The sequence below is a fragment of the Canis lupus genome, chromosome 16, assembly GCF_048164855.1.
Source record: "Canis lupus baileyi chromosome 16, mCanLup2.hap1, whole genome shotgun sequence".
NCBI classification, from domain to species: domain Eukaryota; kingdom Metazoa; phylum Chordata; class Mammalia; order Carnivora; family Canidae; genus Canis; species Canis lupus.
Genome location: NC_132853.1, coordinates 38782070 through 38809824, shown reverse-complemented (window position 1 = coordinate 38809824; position 27755 = coordinate 38782070). Strand labels below are relative to the sequence as shown.

At 43.0% G+C, this 27755-nt stretch overlaps 1 protein-coding gene across 7 annotated transcripts in view; it reads right to left on the bottom strand.

The window, feature by feature from the left end:
- WIPF2 (WAS/WASL interacting protein family member 2) overlaps positions 1–27755 on the bottom strand; it is a 64746-nt gene that overhangs the window by 6027 nt on the left and 30964 nt on the right. For all 7 annotated transcript variants that reach the window (XM_072780453.1, XM_072780455.1, XM_072780452.1 and 4 more), the window contains 5 exons: positions 19993–20124; positions 12284–12416; positions 11449–11565; positions 10430–11086; positions 940–1149 (listed from right to left, as the gene is read on the bottom strand). In XM_072780453.1, the coding sequence (XP_072636554.1) occupies positions 940–1149; positions 10430–11086; positions 11449–11565; positions 12284–12416; positions 19993–20055 (1180 nt within the window). In that variant the 5' untranslated portion in view covers positions 20056–20124. The remainder of the gene's footprint in view (positions 1–939; positions 1150–10429; positions 11087–11448; positions 11566–12283; positions 12417–19992; positions 20125–27755) is intronic.

Here is a 27755-nt window from a genome sequence, read left to right as displayed (position 1 = left end):
GATTGGTAGACGGTAACCTAAAATGGAAATTTCTGTCACCAGCTAGTGAGAGATCTGACCAGATAATTCCCCTCTGGGCCACGTTACCCTCATTTAGCTCTACAATATAGTCGGGGACAGCCAACTTATGGCCTCCACTCCCACTTTCCATGGCCCCTCTACAGGAAGGCTCAGATTTTCTAATGGTGTGGCTCAAACACATTCCAAATACCCTGGTCCCCCAATGAGGAACAGACCAGACTGCGAGTGGTAACCATTAAAAAGAATTCAGAGTGTCAGGATTGAAGGAGACTGTACAGATCTTTCCAGGGGTCTTCAACAGAGGGTCTGAGGAAACCCTATGGACAACCTTTGCTTGGGGGCTCCATCCTAGACTCAATGAATTAGAATCTCTTAGGTGGGGCCTAAAACTCATTTATAACCTTAAAAAAGTCAAATCTGATACACTCTTATCTCATCAACCTCCTGATTTCACAGATGAGGGAAGTGAGGCCCACAGAAGTGAAGTGACTTCCTCAAAGTAACACAGCTAGGTTGTGGCTCTATATTACTAGAATAATGTTGTGTATGATAGGTTTTTGTTGCTGCTGCTGCTTTTTAAGGCCCTCTCCTTCCTAGGAAGATACATCATCCCTGTCTAAATAATCCTGAAAGGGATAAAGTCTCTGACCTAAAAGCCAACCACAAATAATCCTTGGGGAGCAAGACAGCAGCTTCAGAGTTATTAGCACAACACCTACTGCTTTTACTTCAATCTCTTCTAAAGCAATCACTGTCTTCTAGAATTCGTAGAAGGCGAGGGATGCCAATGGTGGGGGCCCAGAGATCTGAGGTTAAGTCAGGAGAGGATCTGCTGTGAACAAAGGATACTCTAGAGTGGCCACTGGAATTAGCGAAGTCACCACAGGAACTATGAGACTAAAACAGCTAGCTACTCACCCAAGAAAGATCGGACAGTGGTAATAGAATCTCTATGGCCGTTCCTCAGGGGTGGTGGTGGAGGAGGAGGTGGCCCAGCTGGCGTCCTTGAGGGAGGAGGTGGGGGCTTTCCTCGGCTCAGGGGTTCTGACCCATGCATTCGGTACGGTGGGGGAGGAGGTGGAGCATCCCTGGCACCATTTCGGATCATGGGTGGCGGGGGTGGAGGAGCTGCAAGGAAAATCCAAAGCAGTTAGGATAGGATGCAGAGATGGTGAGGGGTGGGGGAATTTGAGAGATATGTGCTAAGAGTGCCTTGGTGCCTTCCCAAAGAGCCGGGCTCCAGGAGCTTCTGGGCAGCATGTCAAATAGCAGACTCACTCTCCTCTCATCCCTACTTAACAGTGAGAACATTCTTCCAGACCCCAAAGTCCAAAATAAATGTGTGACCCTTTTCATTTCCTATTTCAAGTCAGTCAAGAACTCTGCCTACTCTTGATGATCTTTTCCCTGCCTTTCCATGCCTTCCTCCACAATTCTAATTCAAGGCTCTCTCGTATTTAGCCTGTTCTACTGCAAAAAGCTTCCCAAATGTTCTCCTTGCTTCTCATCTCTTACCATTCCAATCTATTCTGCATAATTCACTAATCTCCCCCAAAACACTTGCTCAAACTTTTCTAAGGACTGTGTATCTCCTCTATCAAGAAGTTCCAAATCCTGGGATGCCTGGGTGGCTCAGTGGTTGAGCGTCTACCTTCGGTTCGGGATGTGATCCCAGGATCCGGACTGAGTCCCACATTGGGCTCTCTGCAGGGAGCCTACTTCTCCCTCTGCCTGTGTCTCTGTCTCCCATGAATAAATAAATAAATCTTAAAAAAAAAAAAAAAAAGAATAGGAGGAAGAAGAAATTTCAAATCCTTAGTTTCAACCCCAACTGAGTCTCACCCCATCATCCTTCTTTTTTACACAGCAACTTACCATGCGAGGCAGGCAGCCTGGTATCACCTTCTCCTCTTCCTTGCTTGATTCCTAGGCTGGGACTCCCACTGTCACCTCTGTATCTCTCTACTACACCATTATATTATATCATAATTGTTCATTTTATGTGCCTCTTCCGCAGCACACTAAGTCAGGGCAGTGTCCATTCATCTGAGTTTCCAAGCTCAGACAAATGTATAGCGCACAGTATGTTCACAATCAACATGTGGTGACTAAACCAAACCACATATGCTTTGCTCTTGTGACTCCCCCAAAAGGTGTGGAAATGCCATCCCCCTTCCCTTACGACCAAACCCAACCTCTCCTTTAAGATTAGATTCAAGCCCCATCTTCTACAGGCTTTCCCAAAGCAATGCACTCTACTCTAATCCCCTCCCTTCTTTGTTCTCCCATAGCATTTATAGGCTATGTCACTTACTCTAGCACTTAGTAGTATGGAATAAAATGAGTGATTCTCAAAAATGTATAATAGGTTCATCTGCAGAAAGTGCATATCTCCAGTGATTGTCTCATTGCTCAAAAAAAACTGGGAATGCCTCTTTGCGAACTCCCTCCAAACCCAGTTTCTAATTAGACATATCCATAAATATATGATGTTCATATCTCATTTTTTAAAAGATTTTATTTACCTATTTTAGAGAGAGAGAGTGCATGCACACATGCGGTAGCTTGGGGGAGGAGCAGAGGGAGAGGGACGAGCAGGCTCTGTGCTAAGTGCAGAGCCCAACGTGGGGCTCAATCTCACAAGCCCGAGATCATGACCTGAGCTGAAACCAAGAGTCAGACAATGAACTGACTGAGCTACCCTGGTGCCCCTCATATCTCATTGCTGAGTTTGTACAACCATCAAGAAAAATATTCATACCTATGTCTGATTTCGCTTTTCAAAAATCAAATTCACTCTTAAAAGACAAAAATGTGCCACCAAGTAGAAAGTAACATCAAAAACACATCTGAAGGGCAGCCCAGGTGGCTCAGCAGTTTAGCGTCTGCCTTCATTCAGCCCCGGGTATGATCCTGGAGTCCCAATATCGAGTCCCACATTGGGCTCCCTGCATGGAGTTCGCTTCTTCCTCTGCCTGTGTCTCTGCCTCTCTTTCTCTCTGTGTCTCTCATAAATAAAATAAAATCTTAAAAAAAAAAATACACACATACATCTGAAGACATGTCAACATCACTAGAATAGATTCTTTTTTTAAAAAGATTTTATTTATTAATGAGAGAGAGAGAGGCAGAGAGAGAGAAGCAGGCTCCATGCAGGGAGCCCAACGTGGGACTCAATCCCGGGTCTCCAGGATTACGCCCTGGGCCGAAGGCAGGCGCCAAACTGTTGAGATACCCAGGCGTCCCAACTAGAATAGATTCTAAGTAAGGTCTTTATGTTATATTATTCTATTCTTTCCATTAACTAACAAAAATAGCAGCTATCATTTATTTGGTTTCTGTTATATTCCAGGTACTGCCCCAAGTATTTTATATGCATTAAATCTTTTTTTTAAGATTTTATTTATTTATTCATGAGAGACACAGAGAGAGAGAGAGAGAGACAAAGAGAGAGAAAGGCAGAGACACAGGCAGAGGGAGAAGTGGGCTCCACGCAGGGAGCCTGCTTTGGGACTCAATCCTGGACTCCAGGATCACACCCTGGGCTGAAGGCAGGCACTAAACCACTGAGCCACCAGAGGATCCCCTATGTATTATATCTTTAAAAATTATTTAGCCACTCCTGCAAAGTATGTGGTATTATCCCCATTTCACAAATGAAACTGGGATTCAGGTTGTTTGTCTGAGGCCACAGATCTAATAAGACTCAGCATACATTTGCTCTTTCCACTATGCCCACACTGCTTTTCATAACTACCACAGTTCTATATTATCTGCCCCCAAAACATATAACCCACTGAGATGGAAGTGTATCTTTTAGGGGTGCCTGGGTGGCTCAGTTAAGTGTCTGCCTTCGCCTCAGGTCATGATCCTGGGATCCTGGGATTGAGTCTGGCATCAGGCTCCCTGCTGAGGAAGCCTGCTTCTTCCTCTCCCTCTGTTGTTCCCCCTGCTTGTGTTCTCTGGCTCAATCAGTGTCAAATAAATAAATACAATCTTTTAAAAAAGAAAAAAAAAAAAAAAAAGGAAGTGTATGTTTTGGTACCAACACCATGTCCTGTTATCTAAATAATACATGGAGAGACTACTCGGCTTAACAGACAACACTGATAAAGGGTGTATCATCTTTTTTTTAAGTATGCTCTATACTCAATGTGGGGATTGAATGCATGACCCTGAGATCAAAAGTTGTATCTTCTGAGTGAGCCAGTCAGGTGCCCAAGAGCATATCTTCTTATTCCTCCTCTATTATTGTTGGAATTTCTGTAGAGTGACTGCAGTTAAGCATGAAAGAGTAATGGAATGATGTGTGCAGACAGGGGGTCCAGCACTGTAGGCCAAATAATGCCACTTTTCATCCCCTAAGATGTACTCTGAATGTCTACCTCACTCTTTTCAAGGTGTAAGTATAGACAGGTGCTATTAGAAGCAGTAACTAAAAAGAAGTCTCCTTAACACCACCTAGCAGATATCTGAACCTTAATTTCATTCTAAATCTGCCCAAATCAAAGCTGTTTCAGGTCACTTTCAAAATATTTCCCTAAAACTCAGATTTCTCAGGGCCCTGAGAGTCTGTGACTACTCTAGGGGAGGGCCAGGGAGTATAAGGCAGGGTTAGCTTGGATCAAAAGGACACCAGCTACACACTGGGAAGGTGGCAGTGATTAGAGCCAACCCAGACTGGCCAATGGAGTAGGACAAAGAGCACTCTCCTTGCTCCCTTGGCACTCACCCTCAGGGACGGTCATCCCCTCTGGGTTCTGCCATCTCTCCAGTAAGTTTCTGGGCTCTTTGTCACATCCAGTTTTTTTTTTTTTTTTTTTGAAGATGTTATTTATTTATTCATGAGAGACACAGAGAGAGACAAGCAGACACAGGCAGAGGGAGAAGCAGGCTCCATGCAGGGAGCCTGACAGGGGACTCAATCCCAAGACACCAGGACCACGCCCTGACCCAAAGGCAGACGCTCAACCACTGAGCCACCCAGGCGTACCTATCACATCGGTTTTAAAACTGTCTCAAAAAAAAAAAACAAAAAACAAAAAACAAAACAACCCTGTTTCAAGAGAGGGCACTGGAACCCAAGAACTGTAAGAAAGAAGCAGTTTGTAAAATAAACCTGGGGGTGGGAGATCACCTTTTGTAAACCTCGATAAACTCAATTTTGAGGAGGGCATGATGGTATTGATTCTTTAAAAAAAAGTCCCTTAAAAATAGTGTCAAAAAAAAAAAAAAAATAGTGTCTTACTCCACAAAGAAAAAATTCAGAAACCAATACCACTGATCCCTGAGCACCCTGGGAAGACAAAAGACTCCATACTTTTTCAAATGTAAATAATTCACAGAGAAACAAAAGCATATTATCACATAATACTGTCATAATATGATTTAATAATAAAGATAAATCCATGGGATGCCTGGGTGGCTCAGAAGTTGAACGTCTGCCTTTGGCTCAAGGGCATGATCCCGGAGTCCTGGGATCGAGTCCCACATCAGGCTTCCTGCATGTAGCCTGCTTCTCCCTCTGCCTATGTCTCTGCCTCTCTCTCGAATAAATAAATAAAATCTTTTTTTTCATTTCTAAGATTTTATTTATTTATTCATGAGAGACACAGATAGAGAGGCAGAAAGATAGGCAGAAAGAGAACCAGGTTCAATGCAGGGAGCCCAACATGGGACTCAATCCCGGGTCTCCAGAATCATACCCTGGGCCAAAGGCAGGTGCCAAACCACTGGGCCACCCAGGCATCCCTAAATAAATAAAATCTTAAAAAAAAAGAGAGAGAGAAATCCAAGAACTACCTGGAAATCCTTGCATAAAACCACTAACAGTCATCAGCATACTATGATTTACAAAGCACTTCCATACATTTATTTACAACTACCCGTGAAGATACTATGAAGACATGAAGGAACAAACTCAGAGAATGAGAGCTATCTGCCCAACGTCACACAATAAAGATAACTACATACTCAGAAGATCTCTGACTAAAATATCTCAATTTTCTCTCAGTGTTACCACTCTAAGAACTACTGCTCTGGTTATAGAGATGGAAAGCTGGCTGAGGCCTCCATCAGGCCTCAAAGTTGGTGATGGTTAAGCGACAGAAGAAAAAGGCTCATAACTTCACATTTTTTAAAGAAACCACAAAGAACGAACAGAAAAGTGGGAAGCAAGAATTCTGCAGACATTTAAAACTACTCAAATTCAGGGTGCCTGGCTGGCTCAAGTCAGTAGAGCAAGACTCTTGAGTTCAAACCCCACATTAGGCCTACAGCTTTGTTTAAAAAAATAATTTAATTAAAAAACTAAAACTATTTAGTTAAACCCACAGAAATTACATTTTCCCCCACTTCTATTCCTGGATAGGATTAGAAAGATATGGGCTCAGCAGCCCGGGTGGCTCAGTGGTTTAGTGCCGCCTTCAGCCCAAGGCCTGATCCTGGGGACACAGGATCAAGTCCCATGTCGGGCTCCCTGCATGGAGCCTGCTTCTCCCTCTGCCTGTGTCTCTGCGCCCCCCGCTCCCCGTGTCTCTCATGAATAAATAAATAAAATCTTAAAAAAAAAAAAAAAAGATATGGGCTCTACTTTGATAAAGGGTCTTAAAAAAATCCCTAAATTAAAAAATACTTTTTTCTAAAGATTTATTCATTCATGAGAGACAGAGAGAGAGAGAGGCAGAGACACAGACAGAGGGAGAAGCAGGCTCTTCGCTGGAGCCTGATGCGGGACTTGATCCCAGATCCCAGCCTAAGCCGAAGGCAACCACCCAACTGCTGAGCCACCCAGGCGTCCCTTAAAAAATAATTTTTAACCTAAACTTTATAGAATCAAAGGCTATCATAAGATTGGAATTCTTATGGCTAAAGCCAGGGAGATACACAGTCAGGAATGTACCAGATTACTATATGACTGTCTTAGGTTAGACTGCCAGCTCCTAAAATACAAATCTCTTATGTGCTTCGCCAACCAGCAGCATAGGTTAATGGGCTTTCAGTATGTGCTTCCTGATGAGTTAATTTCTTAATCAATGATCCAAACCTGCAAGGACTGTTTAAAAGCTCAAAGGCTTTGTGGAGGATGTGGCTCAAAGTCCAATGATATAAGAGGCCATGGGAGGCAGAATTCCCAAGTCTAAGGTCCCAGGGAGCTTCACGGTCTCCCTAACTCTCTACTTTCAGTCATGCTATTTTGTAAAAAGATTATACAACCTCTTCTACCTTTTCCAGAGCTCCTTATCTCCTCCTCATCCAGTTTAGGCTCATGGTCCATTGTTACAATCACTCCCTGACCTATACCCTTAGCTTCCCGGCTCCACTCTCCCTTGGTGCCATACATGCCTAAAATAGCTAACCCTGGTTAAATGCCACTACTCAGTACCTGCATACGCACAGCTGAACACACACTGTGCCAATCTCACTCTGAGTGTATGGCTCCTAATCCTGAGTGGGCTTCCGTGCTGCTTCTCCCAGGACACCCCTGCCACTGCCCCCTTTATTCTCCCATACTCCCAGAGCACCACCTCATGCCCTCTCTCTCCTTCCCTCCCCTCACATCAATAGATGTCCTATTTCACCAATAAGAAACAAACTAGAAGGGATCCCTGGGTGGCGCAGAGGTTTGGCGCCTGCCTTTGGCCCGGGGCGTGATCCTGGAGACCCGGGATCGAATCCCACATCGGGCTCCCGGTGTATGGAGCCTGCTTCTCCCTCTGCCTAAGTCTCTGTTTCTCTCTCTCTCTCTCTCTGTGACTATCATAAATAAATTAAAAAAAAAAATTAAAAAAAAAAAAAAAAAAGAAACAAACTAGAAGAAAATTTGCACATGCTTCTACCATGATGCCCACCTGCCCACTTGCATCTATGCCTATGCACTCTGCCTTCCCTCTTGTTACCATGGAAGAATGATCTATGTTCTTATCTAAGGTCAACCCCTTACCTATGGATCAGATTCCATTCCTTTTAGCCTTCTTGGAGACATTACTTTGACAATTTCCCCATTCTCCTGTATCATTTCATCAGTATCCAAATGGATACGGAAATATCTTCCATCTTGGAGAGGAGGAGTCTCAACCCTCAATTCTCCTCCAGCAAGTATTCTATTTATCTGCACCCCCACTCTCGCTCCCCTGTAAGGAAACTGAGATTTCTACTTTGCTATCTCTAATTCCTTTCCTCCTATTCGTGAGTTCCCAAACACATCCCAGTTAGACTTTCATTCTCATCCTCACCACTTCACTGAAACTACTCAAAAGGGTACCATGTGGGATGCCTGGGTGGCTCAGCGGTTGAATGTGTGTCTTCAGCTCAGAATGTGATCCTCAGTCTGGGGATCAAGTCCCGCATCGGAATGCAGGGAGCCTGCTTCTCCCTCTGCCTATGTCTCTGCCTCTCTAAATAAATTAAATCCTTAAAAAAAAAGGGGGGGGGGATATCACGTTGTTTGGGGGTCACCCCAAAGGACTCCATATTGCTAAGACCAGTGTCATTCTATTTTCAGTCCTGGACACAGCTGATCACTCCATCTTCGCATCCTTCCAGCATCCTCTTGTTTTCTTCCTTCCTCACCAGGGGCTCTTTCTCAGTTTCCTCTCTTGCTACTCTCCATCTCTCTGACTTCTAATATAAAGGCCTCAACCTCTTCTCTATCTAGACTGACTCCCTAAGTGAGCTCACCCAGCATGTGGTTTTCAGTATCATTCAAATTTGGGGTGCCTCAGTTGGTTAAGCTTCTGCCTTCAGCTCAAGTTGTGATCCCAGGGTCCTAAGACTAAGCCCCGATTTGCTGAGCAGAGAGCCTGCTTCTCCCTCTCCCTCTGCCTGCTGCTCCACCTGCTTGTGCTCACTCTCCCTCCGTCAAATAAATAAATAAAATCCTTAAAAATATGTATCATTCAAATTTCTCTAGCCCAGACCTTTCTCCCGAACTTCAGAATCTCACAGATATCTAAGAGAAAATAATGAATTGGTGTTTGGCTGACAGGCATCTCAAACTTGACTTGTCCAAAAGTGAACACCTGGGCAGCCCCGGTGGCTTAGCGGTTTGGCGCTGCCTTTGGCCCAGGGTGTGATCCTGGAGACCCAGGATCGAGTCCCATGTCGGGCTCCCTGCATGGAGCCTGCTTCTCCCTCTGTCTCTCTCTCTCTCTAATAAATAAATAAATAATCTTAAAAAAAAAAAAAGTGAATACCTGTCTTCTTCCCCCAAACCTGTTGTGGTCCTACCTATCTGCTAGTTTACTCCAACAGCCTCCTAAGCAGTCCCCCTTGTCACCTTTGTCCTCCTGCTGTTTGCATCACACAAGTTTGTCATCATTTTAAAAGCTAAAGCAGAGCTGCCCGGGTGGCTCAGCAGTTTAGCGCCGCCTTCGGCCCAGGGCGTGATCCTGGAGATCCAGGATTGAGTTCCACTTTGGGCTCCCTGCACGAAGCCTGCTTCTCCCTCTACCTGTGCCTCTGCCTCTCTCTCTCTCCCTCTCTCTCTCTGTGTGTGTGTGTGTGTCTCTCATTAATAAATAACATCTTTAAAAAAATTAAAAAATTAAAAAGTTAAAAGCTAAAGCAGGGGTGTCTAGGTGGCTCAGGTCATGGCCCCAAGGTCCTGGAATCGAGCCCCACGTCAGGCTTCCTGCTCAGCCTTCTGCCCCTCCTTCTCCTTCTGCCCCTCCACAACGCTCCTCCTTCGGCCCCTCCACAACGCTCATGCTCTAAGTAAATGAATAAAATCTTAAAAAAAAAAAAAAAAAAGATAAAGCAATGTTTCTCCTTTGTTCCAGTGCTCAGCAATTCACCAAGTAAATCCCAGTCTCAACAAAGTCCTACAGTGTTCTCCTGTGGAAATTTAGCTTCCTGAACTCCATGTCCTGCCACAATGGCCTCCCTGCTGTTCTCAGTCTCATGGCCTTTGTATCTGCTGTTCCCAATGCCTGCAATAACTATTCTCTCAGATAACCGGTTAGCTTACTCTGTCACTCTCTGCCAGATTGTTACTTTATCAGTAAAACTTTCCCGACCCCTACCTACTCTCACCCCACTTCTGCAATAAAAAATATTACCACTACCCTCCACCCCATATTCCTATTCCCCTTCTCTGCTTTGTATTTCTGTAAAATATTTACATACCGTGTGTGTGTGTGTGTGTGTGTGTGTGTATATATATATATATACATACATATATATTTTACTAATTTATTTGCTTGACTGTCCAGAGAACAGGACTCTTCTATTGATTGCTATTTCCCTAACAACAGAGTCTGATATAGAAAAAGGCATTCAGTAAACCTGTTGAATGAGTAAGTGAATTCTTTTTCTTTTCAATCGCTAAAAGACAGCTTTGGAGAAAAGGGTAAAAAGACAAACTCAGTTCTCCAAGGGATAGGAAAAAAAAGTGCTTCCAAGTACTTACCTGCCCCCCGACTGGGAGGGTCCCGAGCTGGGGGAGGTGGTCTATTACTCTGTAGTGAGGGAGAGGCTGAGGTGGGTGGAGGAGGCGCTAGGCCTCTGACAGGCCCTGGTGTCTTCCTATGCAAAGAATTGTGTCTCTGGGGCAGCTCTGGGGCTGACTCATTAGTGGGACTGGAGGGTCCATTGGGGACCCCGGGAGGCTGGCGGTAAGGCGGTGGAGGAGGAGCCAGAGACTGGCCACTTGGTCCCGTTCTGATATTCACAGGGGAAGGAGGTGGTTTGACTGGGGGTGGAGCAGGAGGTCCCTCTCGACCAGGGTGCAGCCTTTGTCCAGGTGTAGGTGGCAAGGGTTTCTCTCTGTTGTAGGCTGGGGCTTTGCTGCTGTGCATAGGCAGAGGTGTAGGGGGTGCATTGGCACGCCGCCCTGGGGGTGGTGGAGGAGGGGCAGAGGAGCTGTGCTTCATGCCTGTACTGCTGGTGGTATTAGGTCGAGAGAGGTCCGGTAACGAGGGTCTCTGCATCCTGGGCAGTTCTGGGAGTGAGGCTCGGTTGCTGTCTGTATCATCTTGAGGGCGCCCACCAGCTGTAGATACCGGTGGCCTTGGGGCAGCAGCTCGAGAACTGGGGACTTGCAGGGCTGGCTTACCAGCTAGGTTCTCTACAAATAAAGCAGATAGCACTCGATCAACAGAGTTAGATACACGCTGGTCGGTATCTCTACTTCACTCAGCCTCCTTAGTGTAACCTGCATGGTAGCAGGGTAAATGCCTGTATAATTCTGGGTCTTAATCTGGTTTCAGGCTCAGGGCCCACCAACAAATACTGCTGATAACAAGTTAAACACATTTTTATTTAATCCCTCAGCTTTAGTTTTATTCTGCTCTGTAACTCCTCCCCTGCTCCCACTTCTCCTTCCTCCCACCTCTACAACAACAGTCCTTGACCCTAGAAGACCCACTTGGGACTAGTCAGAAATTAATGCACTTGGGAAATACCCTAAGAAACTTTCTGATCAGATACCTGAAACGTCCTTGGCTCCCACAGGTCGGAGTTTCGGCACTCCCCCTTGGAAGAGACCTCCCTTGGGCTGCAGGGCAGCTGCTCCAGAGCCATAACCACCACTGCTTCCTTTGGGTTCTGGAAAGCATACCATTAGGGTTTTCACTTCACATGCCCAGAGCTGGTGACCAAGTCAATCCTGAGGAGAAATGCCTCCTTTATTTGGGCTTTAATTTGAAAACAAATCAATCTTGCTTTTGACTTTGCATTAAAAAAAAAAAAAATGCAAAGCCTCTCAGCTCCAGTTTCATGTGGAAATAAAACTCTTCACCGTGATGAAAGAGAAAGAACAAAAGAAACAAGGAGCCAAACTTCCCTATTTAGGAAAGGCAGAGGGAAAACCAGGATCAAGACACATTCAGCAAAATTCTCTGGGCTCTCCTCTCCAAGTCTCAGATTATATGGGGGCCTGTGACTTAAGGATCCAGGTGTGAGCAAACTCTCCAGAGGCCTTTCAGAATGGACACTTCTGGGAATTATAAAATTGTTAGCTTCAGCTTGGCAGTTTTTAGTAACATGGTGGTCTCCTCAGAGAATAGCCAAGAATGTGCCCTAGTGAGCACTAGTCACAGAAGATGGAGTCCTACCCAGAGAATGCTTCCCAAAGGTCAAAGAGAAACTTCTAAGGTATTCAAATGAACAGATGCGAAGACAGCCCAAGAGCATTCAAAGAAAACTCTCCTAAAGGACAAAATGTTCCCATTCAAGGCCCAACAATAAAATGACAGGCCAACCAAGTCTCCAAGTCAAATCCTGGAATCCTGGTGGCTCACTAGGAAATAAAGATTAGACTCACTCTCAAGGATGGGAGCACTCCGATCGTTAATGTTGGTCACCTTCTTCAGCTTGGTCCCTTTGCAGATGTCCTGTAAGAGGGCACCTCGATTCCGCTGCTCATCTCTACTCAGCTTGGGCTGCTCTGTGTTTGCCTGGAGGAAGAGGAGAAAATTTAACTATTCATCCTAAATAGTTCCCTGTACCATGAGCTTGGGATAAATACCATAAGCCAAGCTGGTTTCATGAATGCCCCTCCAACCTAATCAGATCCCTGCATCAAATAACAGTTCCAATGTGTACTCTCAGCCTTCCTAGTCCATCTTCTGTTGTGCCTTCTGTGAAGTACAGGTCTCCCTCCTATCAGAAGCTTCTGCAAGGAAGACTTATCAGGGGCGCCTGGAGGGCTTAGTCAGTTAAGTGACTCTTGATTTCGGCTCAGGTCGTGATCTCGGGGTAATGAGATCGAACCCCATGTCAGGCCCTGGGTGTGCAGCCTGCTTGCAATTCTCTCTCTCTCTTAAGAAAGAAAAAAAAGGAGGCCTTAACTAATGCTTGCAGAGTACCTGTGTGCTGGGTTTGTACGTTAGATGCTTTATATGTATGAAAGCAATCATTGAGTCTCTACTATGCCTTAGGCTAAGCATGTTACTTCCAATATCTCATTTATATCTTGAAATATTTTTATGAAATAGGTATTATTATCATTATCCATTTGGAAAGTAAAAATAGCTAAAAAGTTTCCTGAGGCCACGCATCCAGTAAATAGTAAAACAAGAATCCAAAGCAGTTGACTCTAAAATGCCTATCTTGGGATGTGTGGGTGGCTCTGAGGTTGAGCGCCTGCCTTTGGCTCAGGGCGTGATCCTAGAGTCTTGTGATCCTAGAGTCTCTGTGTCTTTCACAAATAATAAAATCTTAAAAAAAAAAAAAAAAGCCTATCTTATCTCAACTAATAGATTTTATTGCTTCCTTATTACTTTATCTTCTAAACAATGTTATAAAATAGACCACATTGGGGCACCTGGGTGGCTCAGTCGGATAGATGTCCAAGTCTTGGTTTTGGTTCAGGTTAAGATCTCGGGGCCATGAGATCGAGCGCCATGGTAGGCTCCGTGGAGTCTGCTTGTCCCTCTCCCCTGCTCCTCTCTCTCCCCTGCTCCTCTCTGCTCGCATGTACTCTCTCTCAAATAAATAAATAAAATTTTAATAAAATAACACAGGCCATATTATTCCCATTCCAGAGATGAAGAAATGAAGTAGTTTAGACAAGTCAATATCACATGGAGAATAAATGCAGAGCTGGTCTGATTATGTCAAAGCCCGTGCCTTTCCTCCTTTCCCTACAGCTGCCCCCCACCCTCCACCTTTTCTTTTCTTTCTTTCTTTTTTTTTTAATACTTTATTTATTTATTCATGAGAGACACATACAGAGAGAGGCAGAGACACAGGCAGAGAGAGAAGCAGGCTCCGTGCAGGGAACTCGATGCAGGACTCAATCCCGGGACTGGAGGATCATGTCCTGGGCCAAAGGCAGACACTCAACCGCTGAGCCATCCAGGCGTCCCCTTTTTTAAAGATTTTGTTTATTTACCTTGCCAGAGACAGAGAGAGTAAAAGTAAGGGGAGAGGCAGGCAGAGGGAGAGGGAGAAGCAGGGTTGGATGCAGGGCTGGATCCCAAGACCCTGAGATCAAGACCAGAGCCAAAGGCAGACACTTAACTGACTGGAGCCACCCAGGCATACCCCTACAGTTTTTCCCAACATTGTTATTTCTTCTCAAGTTCTTCACCCTCCACCTACCTCTTAAATGCCTTTCAGAGTCCTATCCTCAGCCTCTATCTAAATCTCCCCAAGCAAGCTCATCCAGTCCCAGGGTATGAATACCACTGAAAAGCCCAAGTATCTCAAATCTTTATATTTCATCACCACTCCTGGCCCTGAACTTCATACCCATATGTGCTAGTGTCTACAGGACATCTCCAAATGAATATCCCACATATACTTAAAATCCAACATGTGGTACCATGTTCCTTACACAATTTTCAAATGTAGAGAGCTTTTTAAAGTAACCACAGTGGAATTTTTGGAAACCACTAAAAAATGATTCTAAAATCTACCTAGAAGATTAAGTATAGGAAAAAACTAAGAAAATGGGACTAGTGGAGCACCTGGGCTCCGTGGTCGAGCATCTGCTTTTGGCTCAGGTCTTGATCCCGGTGTCCTGGGATCGAGTCTTGGATCAGGCTCTCTGCTCAGAGCCTGCTTCTCCCTCTGCCTAGGTCTCTGCCTCTCTCTCGGTGTCTCTTATGAATACGTAAAATCTTAAAAAAAAAAAAAAAAGAAAGAAGAAAAGAAAGAAAAGAAAAGAAAAGAAAAGAAAAGAAAAGGAAATGGGACTAGCACCACCAAAAGCTAGGACCAACTACAACAGGAGCACAGGGACTGACAGCTAAAGGAACAAAACAGAAAAGTCCATAAACAAACCTATGTCTGTACAAGAAATAATAAAAGTGAGGGGCACCTGGGTGGCTCAGTCAGTTAAGCATCTGCCTTCAGCTCAGGTTGTGATCCTGGGGTCCTGAGATTGAGCCCCATATCCACCCCCTGCTCAGTGGGGAGTCTGCTTCTCCCTCTCTCTCTGTCCCTCCCCCTTGGCTCATGTTCTCAGGAGCACAGAGCTCTCTTTTTCTCGACTGAATTAAAAAAAAAAACTTAAAAAAAAGGAAAAGAAATAATAAAAGTATATTTTAGCAGTACAGAAAGCACCGATTATGAAATATAAGCTACTAATAGTAACTGGCTAATTTTGGGGGAAAAAAATAATCAAGTTAAATCCCTACCTGATAGCTTATTCTCAAACAAATTCTAGTTGAGTTATAAAATGTAATGTAAAAAAATCCATAGATGTACTATATGAAAAAAAATTGGTAAGGGGAAGGACATGACAACCAAAATACAAGGAAAGACTGAAAGATTTATTTATTATAAATTATTTACTAGGAATATAATAAGCAGATGATAGACTGGAAGGACAAATCACCTGTGACATACAAAGGCATTATCCTAAATCTATACAGCAGTGGGATCCCTGGGTGGCGCAGCGGTTTGGCGCCTGCCTTTGGCCCAGGGCGCGATCCTGGAGACCCGGGATCGAATCCCACGTCGGGCTCCCGGTGCATGGAGCCTGCTTCTCCCTCTGCCTGTGTCTCTGCCTGTGTCTCTGCCTCTCTCTCTCTCTCTCTCTCTGTGTGTGACTATCATAAATAAATTAAAAAAAAAATTACCCTCTGAGGTAGGTTCTGCTATTATTCCTGTTTTATAGAAGAGAAAGTTAATTCTATTAAATATTTTGTTTTATAATATTTTTACTTGATTGTATCAAACCTTTACTGCTGTGTAATAAGAGCTTAACAATCATTCCCTTCTATATTTATGCCATCAGTGTGCAGGCTCCATGCACCGGGAGCCCGATGTGGGATTCGATCCCAGATCTCCAGGATCGCGCCCTGGGCCAAAGGCAGGCGCCAAACCGCTGCACCACCCAGGGATCCCCTAATTTTGAAAATAAAATAACACTTTTCAAGAGCTTAGCATAGTGCCTGATATATAATAAGAGCTCAATAAGCAGTAGCTAAGGTTGTATTGAAAGAAAAAGAGATACATACATGTAGAACATTTCCAGAATGATATATACTAATACCAATAGAGTCAATTTTGGTAATTAATTAATTGGGTAATAATTCTTTATATTTATGTGCATTTTCTAGTTTTCTTTTAGATTTGATCTATTTATTAGAGAGAGAGAGAGCACAAGCAGGTGGGAGAGAGAAAGAATCTTTTTTTTTTTTTAAGATTTTATTTATTTGTTCATGAGAGACAGAGACAGGCAGAGGGAGAAGCAGGCTCCATGCAGGGAGCCCAACGTGGGACTTGACCCCAGGTTTCCAGGATCAGGCCCTGGACTGAAGGTGGCGCTAAACGGCTGAGCCACCCAGGGTGCCCGAGAGAAAGAATCTGAAGCAGACTCCTTGTTGACCACAAAGTCCGATGAGGGACTGGATCCCATGACCATGAGATCATGACCTGAGCCAAAACCAAAAGTCGGACTCCTAAGTGAGCCACCTAGGTGCCCCAAATTTTCTAGTTTTTCTATAATAAATATGTAAAACATATAAATTGTTAACAAAGATTAATTATTAATAGCTTAATATTTTCTATTTTTATTGGCATTCTCTAATTTTTACCAAACTTTTAGTACTGTAAAAAAAAATTTTAATGACATAACTAACCATTTAATGATGTGAGAAGCCATTCACGATGTATTAATAAGAGCAGATTAGAACTCAATATGCATAGCAGTGTGGGGGAGAGGGAGGGAGAAAAAGAAAACAAAAGAAATCAGTAGGTATACAACACACTCCTTTTTTAAAAAGTGGGATAAAAGGGAGGAAGGTGGGGAAGGATATACACAAAACTATTATGACTCATTGGATTATGGATAACTGCTCCTTTATGCTTACCCATAGTTCATAAAGCTTTCTTTTTTTAAAAAAAAAGTAAATTCTATGCCGACTCTGTGGCTCAAACTCACAACTCTGAGATCAAGAGTCCCATGCTCTACCAAATGAGCCAGCCAGGCACCCCAGCCACAGTTCATCAATTTCTTGAATATCTTACTTTTATAAAGAGAAAAGTATTAAAACACTACTCAATATATCTAAAACTGAGTTCAAAAAAATAATAATAAAAAAAATAAAACTGAGTTCATATCCTCCTCCAGAAACCTGTTTTGCTTTGTAAACAGCACCATCATTCAATTCCCCAAACTAGAGTTGTTTCAACCTCTTCCCTCTTTCTCAGGCTTGTATCAGTCACCAACTCTAAGATTTTACTTTTTAAGTGTTTCTCATTGTTATCTCTTCCATCTTCCCAGCTTCAGTGCAAACTCAATTTTCAACTGTAACAGGCTTCTGTCTCCAAGTCTTGACTTCCCTGTCCCCAGTCTCAACCCCAAACCACTGTGTACACTGTGAAGGTGACTCCTGCTGGTGAAAATACACTACCTCCCCATTGCTGCCTGGAGAAAAAAAACAACCCTCAGCCTTTGCCTCTGGCTTCATCTCCTACCAGGCCCCTCAAGCAATGATTCAAACCTGGGTGTGCATTCCCACTAATCAGCACCCTTCCATTCTACTTCCTCAATATCAGGTGCCAGCTCTCCCTCTTCTCTTTCTGGCTAAATAATACTCATCTTTTTAAAAATCTGCAAAAGTATCACCTAGAAGCCTTCTCTGACTGCCTTCACTCCCCCAAGTCAGTATGTGAAGCATGTTTTTCTTGTGGCCTCATTTTTCTCTGCATAGAATGGAATCTGCCTGCTGACTTGCCTATCTCACCCATCGTGCTGGCAAGCTTTGAAGGCAGAAATTGTCTCATTTCTGAGCGATATTACAGATTATTTTTATTTGCTTTTTTTTCTTATCCGCATATTTTCCATTTCTTTTAATTATACAAACAAATCTTTGAGAAAGAGTCAAGCAATATAGAAGTATAGAGTGAAGGGCAGCCCCGGTGGCACAGCGGTTTAGTGCCGCCTGCAGCCCAGGGCATGATCCTGGAGACCCTGGATCGAGTCCCATGTCAGGCTCTCTGCATGGAGCCTGCTTCTGCCTCTGCCTGTGTCTCTGCCTCTCATTCTCTCTCTGTGTCTCTATGAATAAATAAATAAATAAATAATCTTAAAAAAAAAAAAAAAGAAGTATAGAGTGAAGTTATTTGGATTTTCCAAGTCATATGCCTAGCCAAGTCTCTGATACTCAGCCCCCAACAAAATCCTATTGAGTAAATGACTAAGACAGTATGATGCAGGGCAATAATCCAAGAGGTTAGAGAGATCCAAGGATATACTTTGGTCCTTGAATCCCACTATAACCAGAGCAGTTCTGCTTTTATCTACTTCACTTATTGGGCTTTCATTTAAAGTTTCATCCAAATAGGGGGTTCATATATATCCTCAAACAAAATGTCTAAAAACCAGAACTTATGGGAAAAAACAAGTTGGCAGACCTGAACTCTAGTTCTAGTTCTAAAATAAATTAGCTAGGCAAGTTAATTTTCCTCTTTAAAGTAGTACTTATCATCTGTTAAATACCTAACATACACATACACCAACACTTTAGGGCACTATTTCTCATCTGTTAAATAATACACACGCACCCCAAGATATTCATTCCCTTAAGTTCCTTTATAAGGCTTCTAAATTTTACAAAACTGAGATTGAAGTAGAGGCACCTGGTTGGCTCACTCATCCTGCAACTCGATCTCAGGATTGTGAGCTTGAGCCCCACACTGGGTGTAGATATTACTTAAAAATAAAATCTTAGGGCAGCCCCAGTGGCACCGCCTGCAGCCTGGGGTGTGATCCTGGAGACCCAGGATCGAGTCCCACATCGGGCTCCCTGCATGGAGCCTGTGTCTCCCTCTCCCTCTGCCTGTGTGTCGCCTCTCTCTGTGTGTCTATGAATAAATAAATAAAATCTTTAAAAAATAAAATAAAAATAAAATAAAATAAAATCTTAGGGGGCAAGGCTAGGTGGCTCAGTGGTTGAGTATCTGTCTTTGGCTCAGGTCGTGATCCTGGGGTCTTGGGATGATCCTGCATCTCCCTCTGCCTATGTCTCTCATGAATAAATAAAATTTAAAATAAAATAGAATCGTAGGGGTGCCTGAGTGGCTCAGTCAGTTAAGCATCTGACTCTTGATTTCGGTTCAGGACATGATCTCTGGGTTGTGAGACTGAACCCCACATTGGGGCTCTGTGCTCACTGTAGAGTCTGCCGAATATTCTCACTCTCCCTCTGCCCCTCCCTCCAACTCTCTCTCGAAATAAATAAATACAATCTTTTTAAAAATGTAAAAATAAAATAAAGTCTTAAAAAACGAGATAAAGCACTCATGCTTTCTTTCTCATGTGACACCAGATATTACAATCCACATATAGTAAAAGTAGTTGCCTCCTTGGTTCAAAAGCCACACTACTTTTTTCCCTACCATTATCAAACCTTTAAGTCTTTTTTTTTTTTAAGATATTATTTATTTATTCATGAGAGACAGAGAGAGAGAGAGAGAGAGAGAGAGAGAGAGAGAGAGGCAGACACACAGGCAGATGGAGAAGCAGGCTCCCTGCAAGGAGCCCAATGTAGGACTCGATCCTATACCCTAGGATCATGCCATGAGCCAAAGGCAGATGCTCAACTGCTAAGCCACCCGGGTGTCCCCCTTTGAGTCTTCTTAATAATATTTTTCAGAAACTCCTTTTTTTGATGGGCTGGCAGACCTGATGGACTTTGCTTTAGGATGAACTGCTTTGGAGGAGAAGAAGGAGAGATAAAATAGCAAGAAAACCACTAGGAGTTGCCATCCCTTTTCTCAATGATGCCAGAGAAATGCTGTACTGACCCTTACAGAAAAAATAGTTTTAGGGGCAAAAGACTCGTTCTTACTCTGATGCAACCTGTCCAAATCTTCATTTAGACTGAACCAGGACAAGAAAACAAGACAAGCCATTAAAGTCCTAAGAAGACCTCTCAGAAATCAGAGCTAGTTAATGAAGACAGATTTACTTATTCTCTTTCTACACCATATATCTTCGAGTGCACTATGTCTTACAACAGGAAGCCCTAAGTATTCATTAAGGTTTTGAGGTAGCCAGGTGGAAAGATTACTTACCTGATTAAAAGTGGGAGGTGGAGGAGGACCAGGGGGTGGTGGAGGGGGTGGAGGAATTGGCATCCTTGCCCTGCTCGCAGTTGGCACTGCTTTCTCTCCGTTTTAATTTGCAGCTTTAGGTCACTCATATACCTGCAAATGAAATGGAAATTCAATGAGAATAACTCTGCCATCAGAGACAAAGGGTACCCAGGGGAATTAGGGGACTGGGCATGACACAAGAGAGAAACTAAACACCTCATCCCCCAGTTCCTCTGTGATAGAGTTCAGGGCTTGGTAAACTTTTTTTTTTTTTTTTTTTGGTAAAAGGCCAGATAAGAAATACTAATACTGGGGGGCCTGGGTGACTGAGTTGGTTAAGCATCCAACTCTGGATTTTGGTTCAGATCATGATCTCAGGGTCATGAGATCAAGCCCCACATCAGGCTCTGCTCTGGGTATGGAGCCTGCTTAAGATTCTCTCTCTCCTTCTGCCCTCTCCCTTCCCCACTTTTTCTATCCCCCTAAATAATAAAAATAATACTATTATTTTAGGCTTTACAGACCACATATGGTCTCTGTCACATTTTATTCTTTGATCTATTTTGACATTTTTTAAATAATAAGCTTTATTTCTTAGAGTAGTTTTAGGTTCACAGTAAAACTGAGCAGTAAAGTACAGAGTACCCATATAGTCCTGTTCCTCCAGCTCCCACACACACAAGCACAGCCCCCTTCACTACATCTTGCAGTTGGACATTTGATACAATTAACATTTCATTACCACCCCAAGTCCATAGTTTACATTAGGGCTTACTCTTGGTGACCTATGTTTTATGTGTTTGGACAAATGCATGACAACTACACATACTGTAACATCATACAAAACAGTTTCACTGCCCTAAAAATCTGTGCTCTGCCTATTTATCCTTCAACCCCCAATCACTGGTCCTTTTTACTGTCTCCATAGTTTTGTCTTTTCCAGAATGTCATATAGTTGGAATGATGTAATATGTAACCTTTTTTGGATTGTTCTTTCAATTAGTAATACACATTTAAGTTTCCTCCATGCCTTTTCATGGCTTGATAGCTCATTTCTTTTTAGTGCTGAATAATATTCCATTATCTGGATGCACAAGTTTATCAACTCACCTACTGAAGGACATCTTGGTTGCCTCCAGGTTTTAACAATTATGAATAAAGATGCTATAAATATTCTGTAGGTTTTCGTGGGGACATAGATTTTGGCTCATTTGAGTAAATACCATTGACTGTGATTGCCAGATCATATGGTAAGAGTTACATTATATAATGAACTGCCAAATTGTCTTCCTAGTGATTATAATCATTTTGCATTCCCACTAGCAGTAAATGAGAGTTCCTGCTGCTCCACATCCTTGCCAATATTTGGTGCTGTGTTTTAGATTTTGGCCATTCTAATGGTGCACAGTAGTGCAATCTCACTGTTTTAATTTTTCAATTCCCTGATGACATATGAAGCTGAACCTTTCTTCATATATTTACTTCCTATCTTTTTTTTTTTTTTTTAAAGATTTTATTTATTTACTAATGACAGACCCACAGAGAGAGAGGGGTCAGAGACACAGGCAGAGGGAGAAGCAGGCTCCATGCAGGGAGCCTAACGTGGGACTCGATCCCGGGTCTCCAGGATCACGCCCTGGGCCAAAGGCAGGCGCCGCCAAACCGCTGAGCCACCCAGGGATCCCCCATATACTTACTTCCCATCTGCATATTTTTTTAGGTGAGGTGTCTGCTTAGGTCTTTCGCACAGTTTTTAATAGGGTTCTTTTCTTATTGTTGATCTTTTTAAAGATTTTATTTATTTATTCAGGAGAGATGCAGAGAGAGAGAGAGAGAGGCAGAGACATAGGCAGAGGGAGAAGCAGACTCCCTGCAGGGAGCCCGATGTGGGACTCGATCCCAGGACCCCAAGATCATGCCCTGAGCTGAAGGCAGACGCTCAACCACTGAGCCACCCAGGTGCCCCTTATTGTTGAATTTTAAGAATTCTTTGTCTGTTTTGGATAAGTCCTTCATCAGATGGGTCTTTTGCAAATATTTTCTCCCAGTGTGTGGCATGTCTTCTCATTCTCTTGATCTTTACATTCTAAAACTACATTTTTACTTTTCTTTTTAAGATTTTATTTATTTATTCATGAGAGACACAGAGAGAGAGAGAGAGGCAGAGACACAGGCAGAAGGAGATGCAGGCTCCCCACAGGGAGCCCAACGTGGGACTCGATCCCAGATCCCAGGACCACGCCCTGGGCTGAAGGCAGGCGTTCAACCGCTGAGTGACCCAGGCATCCCAACATTTTTACATTTTTTTTAAATTTTTTTAAAATTTTTATTTATTTATGATAGTCACAGAGAGAGAGAGAGAGAGAGAGAGAGAGAGAGGCAGAGACACAGGCAGAGGGAGAAGCAGGTTCCATGCACCGGGAGCCCGACGTGGGATTCAATCCTGGGTCTCCAGGATCGCGCCCTGGGCCAAAGGCAGGTGCCAAACCGCTGCGTCACCCAGGGATCCCCATTTTTACATTTTAAAAATGTAAAAACCAGGGGCAGCCCCGGTGGCGCAGCGGTTTAGTGCCTCCTGCAGCCCGGGGTGTGATCCTGGAGACCCGGGATCAAGCCCCACATCGGGCTTCCTGCATGGAGCCTGCTTCTCCCTCTGCCTGTGTCTCTGCCTCTCTCTCTCTCTCTCTCAATAAATAAATAAATCTTAAAAAAAAAAAAAGGTAAAAACCATTCTTAGTCCATGGGCATTATAAAAAAGACCATGGGGACGCCTCGGTGGCTCAGCAATTGAGTGTCTGCCTTCAGCTCAGGGCACGATCCTGGGATCCAGGATCAAATCCCACACTGGGCTCCCTCTGGGAGCCTTCATCTCCTTCTGCCTGTGTCTCTGCCTCTCTATGTGTCTCTCATGAATAAATAAAATCTTAAAAAAAAAAAAAAAAAAAAAAAAAAACAGACCATGAACCAGATCTGACTTGTGGGCCATAGTTTACCGATCTCCAGTATCCTTAGAATCTGACAAAAGGAAAGGGCGAATATTCCAAAGGTTCTAAAAAATCAAGAGCCTTTAGAGGCAGGCAGAATTTGATTAGAAACATGACTGTGAAGGTCTTCAAAATCCCAACCCTTTCAATAATGCCACTACAGGCTGGATGCCCAACAGAGCTTTTTGCTCCAATCACAAGAACTGGACAGTACTTGGGCGAGATGGTTCCCATGGGGAATGGTATCCGAGCTCACTTCAAGAATTGAGCAGCTGACCATTCTTCCAGGGAAACACCTTCTGATTTCTGGTTTTAAAGCTAAGTCTAGGGGATCCCTGGTGGCTCAGCAGTTTGGCGCCTGCCTTTGGCCCAGGGCATGGTCCTGGAACCCCGGGATCGAGTCCCATGTCGGGCTCCCGGCATGGAGCCTGCCTATCCCTCTGCCTGTGTGTCTCTGCCTCTCTCTCTCTACATCTATCATAAATGAATAAAATCTTAAGAGAAAAAAAAAAATAAAGCTAAGTCTAGTTTTTCTTTGCCAGGGATCTAACATACTTGACTTTAAAAATTGATCAAAATAGTAAATCCTCATGATCTATCTATTAGAGGGGGGCGTGCAAATTTAAAATAAAAGGATATAGAGAAAAATAAAAAACCTTCTTCTATTTGAAGTCTCTGGGTTCACTCTGACAGTTACCCCAAAGCATTCTTTTAAAAAGCTAGCAGAGGGGGATCTGGGTAGCTCAGTACGTCAAGCATCTGACTTTGGCTCAGGTAATGATCTCAAGGTCATGGGATCGAGCCCTGTGTTGGGCTCCACACTCAGTAGGGAGTTTGGTTGTCCCTCTCCCTCTGCCCCTTCCCTACTGCTTGTGTGCTTACTCTAATAAATAAAATCCTTAAAAATAAATAAAAAATAAAAAGGTAGCATAAAACAATAGGAAAAAATAATCAAGCTGTATTTCAAAAAATAATAATAATAATCTATTCAGAAACAAACTATTCAACTAATTCCAGTCACTTCAGTTCCTGCCTTTTCTGAGTTTCCAGTTCTACCTATCTTTGCCATTGCCATGACTGAAACTCCTAGAATGACTTGGAAAAGAGATTCAGACAAGTCCCTAATTCTTTTCATAATTCATGGATGATCCAACCTGCATGCTACAAAGTAAAAAATCACCAAGGGAAACCACCTTATGCCTGACAGCAAGCAAGCACTGTTTATAAGGCAAAACAGTAGTCTCTAGCAAGGCAAATCTTTTTCTAAGAAATCTACTGGAAAAGACCACTAATATATTACACAGTTACAAATGCCTTCTTAAAATAGGCTCAATTCAAACTCCTAATTTCAAAATAAATCCATTAAAATAATAAAAAAAAAACACCTTCATCAAGTGACAGCCTTTCATACTGACATCCAGCAGTGCTTCTCAACCTTTCTTCTGCCTCTACAAAGACTGCATGCATGACATGCTCCTACAATTGACATTGAATATGCAATGATACACTATGGTAGAGTATCACTGCTTCCTGTTTTACAGGTAAGGACACTAAAGATCCAGAGATGGGTGGAATCTCATGTGTGCACACTACAGAGAAAGACTGATCTAAGGGCAACCACACAAGATCATTCTGGAGTAAACTGCAGAATTAGGACTCAAATTTAGATCTTCTGATCCCCTGCTATTTCACTAATCACCACAAAAAAACATGGGTGATGGAAATTGGTTTGGTTTAGCAATTTCCTACTATTTTTGCCAAATGAAAATTCAACCCACCCCAAATTTCTATTTTATTAATAGAATACAAGCAGCTCTGTTTCCCAAGAGCAGCCCAATGTAAGTAAATTTACATTAATACAACATTCTTTCCCCTGAAAATCCCCAAAAGCTTTATTCAAACCAATTTGATATTGATACAATCACTAATCCAAAGCAGAGGGTCTGCTTTGAGAACTGCTTTTAGTTAAAAATAAGTGAACCTGGGATCCCTGGGTGGCACAGCGGTTTGGCGCTTGCCTTTGGCCCAGGGCGTGATCCTGGACACCCGGGATCAAATCCCACGTCAGGCTCCCGGTGCATGGAGCCTGCTTCTCCCTCTGCCTATGTCTCTGCCTCTCTCTCTCTCTCTGTGACTATCATAAAAAAAAATAAAAATAAAAGTTAAAAAAAAAATAAGTGAACCAAAAACAGTTCATAAAGTTTTATAACAGAATGACAATTTTTTTTCAAGTAGGCCCCATGCCCAGCATGGAGTCCAATGCAGGGCTTGAAGTCACAACCCTGAGATCAAAACCCAAGGTGATATAAAGAAAGGGACACATAACCAAATAAGCCATGCAGGCGCTCCAACAGAATGACAAATTTTAGTGACCAACTACTTTTAATCAAAGGACAAATTCAGGCCTTCTGGGAGCAATCTTTTTTTTTTTCTGGGAGCAATCTTAAAAAACTCTGGGGAACGTGGGTGGTTTCAGCTCGGGTCATGACTCCAGGATCCTGGGACTGAGTCCCATATCAGGCTTCCTGCTTAGTATGGAAGCAGGAAGCCTGATATGATCCCTATGACCCTCCTTCTGTTTGTGCTCTCTCTCACTCTCTTTCTCTCAAATAAATAAAATCTTAAAAAAAAAAAAAAAAAAACCAACACTAAAAACTAACATTTCTGAGGCTAGATCAGTTAAGCATCACCTTCAGCTCAGGTCATGATCTGAAGGTTCTGAGATCAAGTCCCAAGTCAGTTTCCATGCTCTGCAGGGTGTCTGCTTCTCCCTCTGCCCCTCCCTCCACTCGTTCTTTACCCCTTCCCTCATTCTCTTTCAAATACATAAAATCTAAAAAAACAAAACAAAACTAATATTTCTGAGATTTAATCTAAGAAGAAAAAAGAGGGTTCTTTACATAATGTTAAATCTTTCCTTTCTGATCTTTTAAATTAGAACTACAAACCTCACCATCTGTGTTCTTCAGAGACCTTGATTTTCAGAAATATAGTGAGACTGCCTCCAGTTCAACAATAAACCAATTTTCATTCCCTTCTTAAGCCCTTCTACCTTAAAAACCATGACAGAATAAGCTTTTCACATCCTCAGGAGTCAGTTTCTTTGAAGTCAAGATCAGAGAGCATTATTTCAAATCTTCTTGATGTCAAATTTATCACAGAATTCTGAGGTAAGTCTTCATAAAATTCAAGCAATACACTTGTAAAAAGCACTCTCTCCTATTCCTCAGAAGACAAAACCCTATTTTTCTATTCAATTTCCTAATGTTTTGTTCCAAATACATATTCCTACATTTTAAGAGCAGGACACTTCCTGGGTACAAAGATGTTGACCTTTCACATTTGATAAATGAAGAATCCAATTTAGTTGCTGTATTTTTCATATATTTAAAATTATCTCGTAAGTATTCTAGTTACCACTACCATTTCGGGCCTTTACTCAAATGGTATTATTCTCCTATTTTAAACTCAAGTTTCAACCCAAGTTATTTTTAAAAGAAAAAATATATTTTTAAAATATTTTATTTATTTATTCATGAGAGACACACAGAGAGAAGCAGACACACAGGCAGAGGCAAAAGCAGGTTCCACGCAGGAAGCCCAAAGCAGTACTTGATCTCGGGACCCTAGAATCATGCCCTGAGCCAAAGGCAGACGCTCAACCACTGAGCCACCAGGGGTCCCAGGAAAAAAAAAAACTTTTAATTCTAAATCTTTTTTTTTTTTTAAGATTTTATTTATTTATTTATTTTTATTTTTATTTTTTTAATTCATAGAAACACAGAGAGAGAATGAGAGGCAGAGACACAGGCAGAGGGAGAAACAGGCTCCATGCAGAGAGCCTGACGTGGGACTTGATCCAAGATCTCCAGGATCATGCCCTGGGCTACAGGCGGCGCTAAATCGCTGCGCCACCGGGGATGCCCTCTAAATATAAATGCTATCTACTTTTATGCTGAAAGACCATCCTTTCTAAGCTTTGATTACTGAGTAAATTACAGTTTTTGTATTGAAGTACCCAACAAAATCCCATGGGGGAAAAATTGACCTTAAAAAGTACGCTCCCCAGCAGCCCGGGTGGCTCAGAGGTTTAGCGCCGCCTTCAGTCCAGGGCCTGATCCTGCAGACCCAGGATCAAGTCCCACTTCAGGCTCCCTGCATGGAGCCTGCTTCTCCCTCTGCCTGTGTCTCTGTCCCTCTCTCTCTCTCTCTCTCTCTCTGCTCCCTCTGCCTGTGTCTCTGCCTCTCTCTCTCCTCTCTCTCTCTCTCCCTCTCTCTCTCTCTCTGTCTCTCATGAATAAGTAAATAAAATCTTAAAAAAAGTACGCTCCCTCCCTCAGAAAAGTCTCAAGGGCCTTAGTTCTGTCTTACAAGAAACAGTTATATGGAATATCGATAAGAAAATTCTTTTTAAGTACTCTCTATACTCAACATGGGGCTCAAACTCATGACCCCAAGATCAAGAGTCACATGCTCTACCAACTGAGCCAGCTAAGTACCCCTCCTCTCTCTCCTTTCTTAAATATAAGTTCTTTATTTTTTTTAAGATTTTAAGTAATCTCTATACTCAACGTGGGGCTTGAACTCACAACCCTGACATCAAGAGATGCAGGCTCCACCAACTAAGCCAGCCAGATCCCCCCATGTTCAAGTCTTTAATATTCTATTAAACCTCTCCCCAACATAAACAGAGAGGGGGCACCTGGCTGGCTCAGCTGGTTAAGCATTTGCCTTGGGCTCAGGTCATGATCCTGGAGT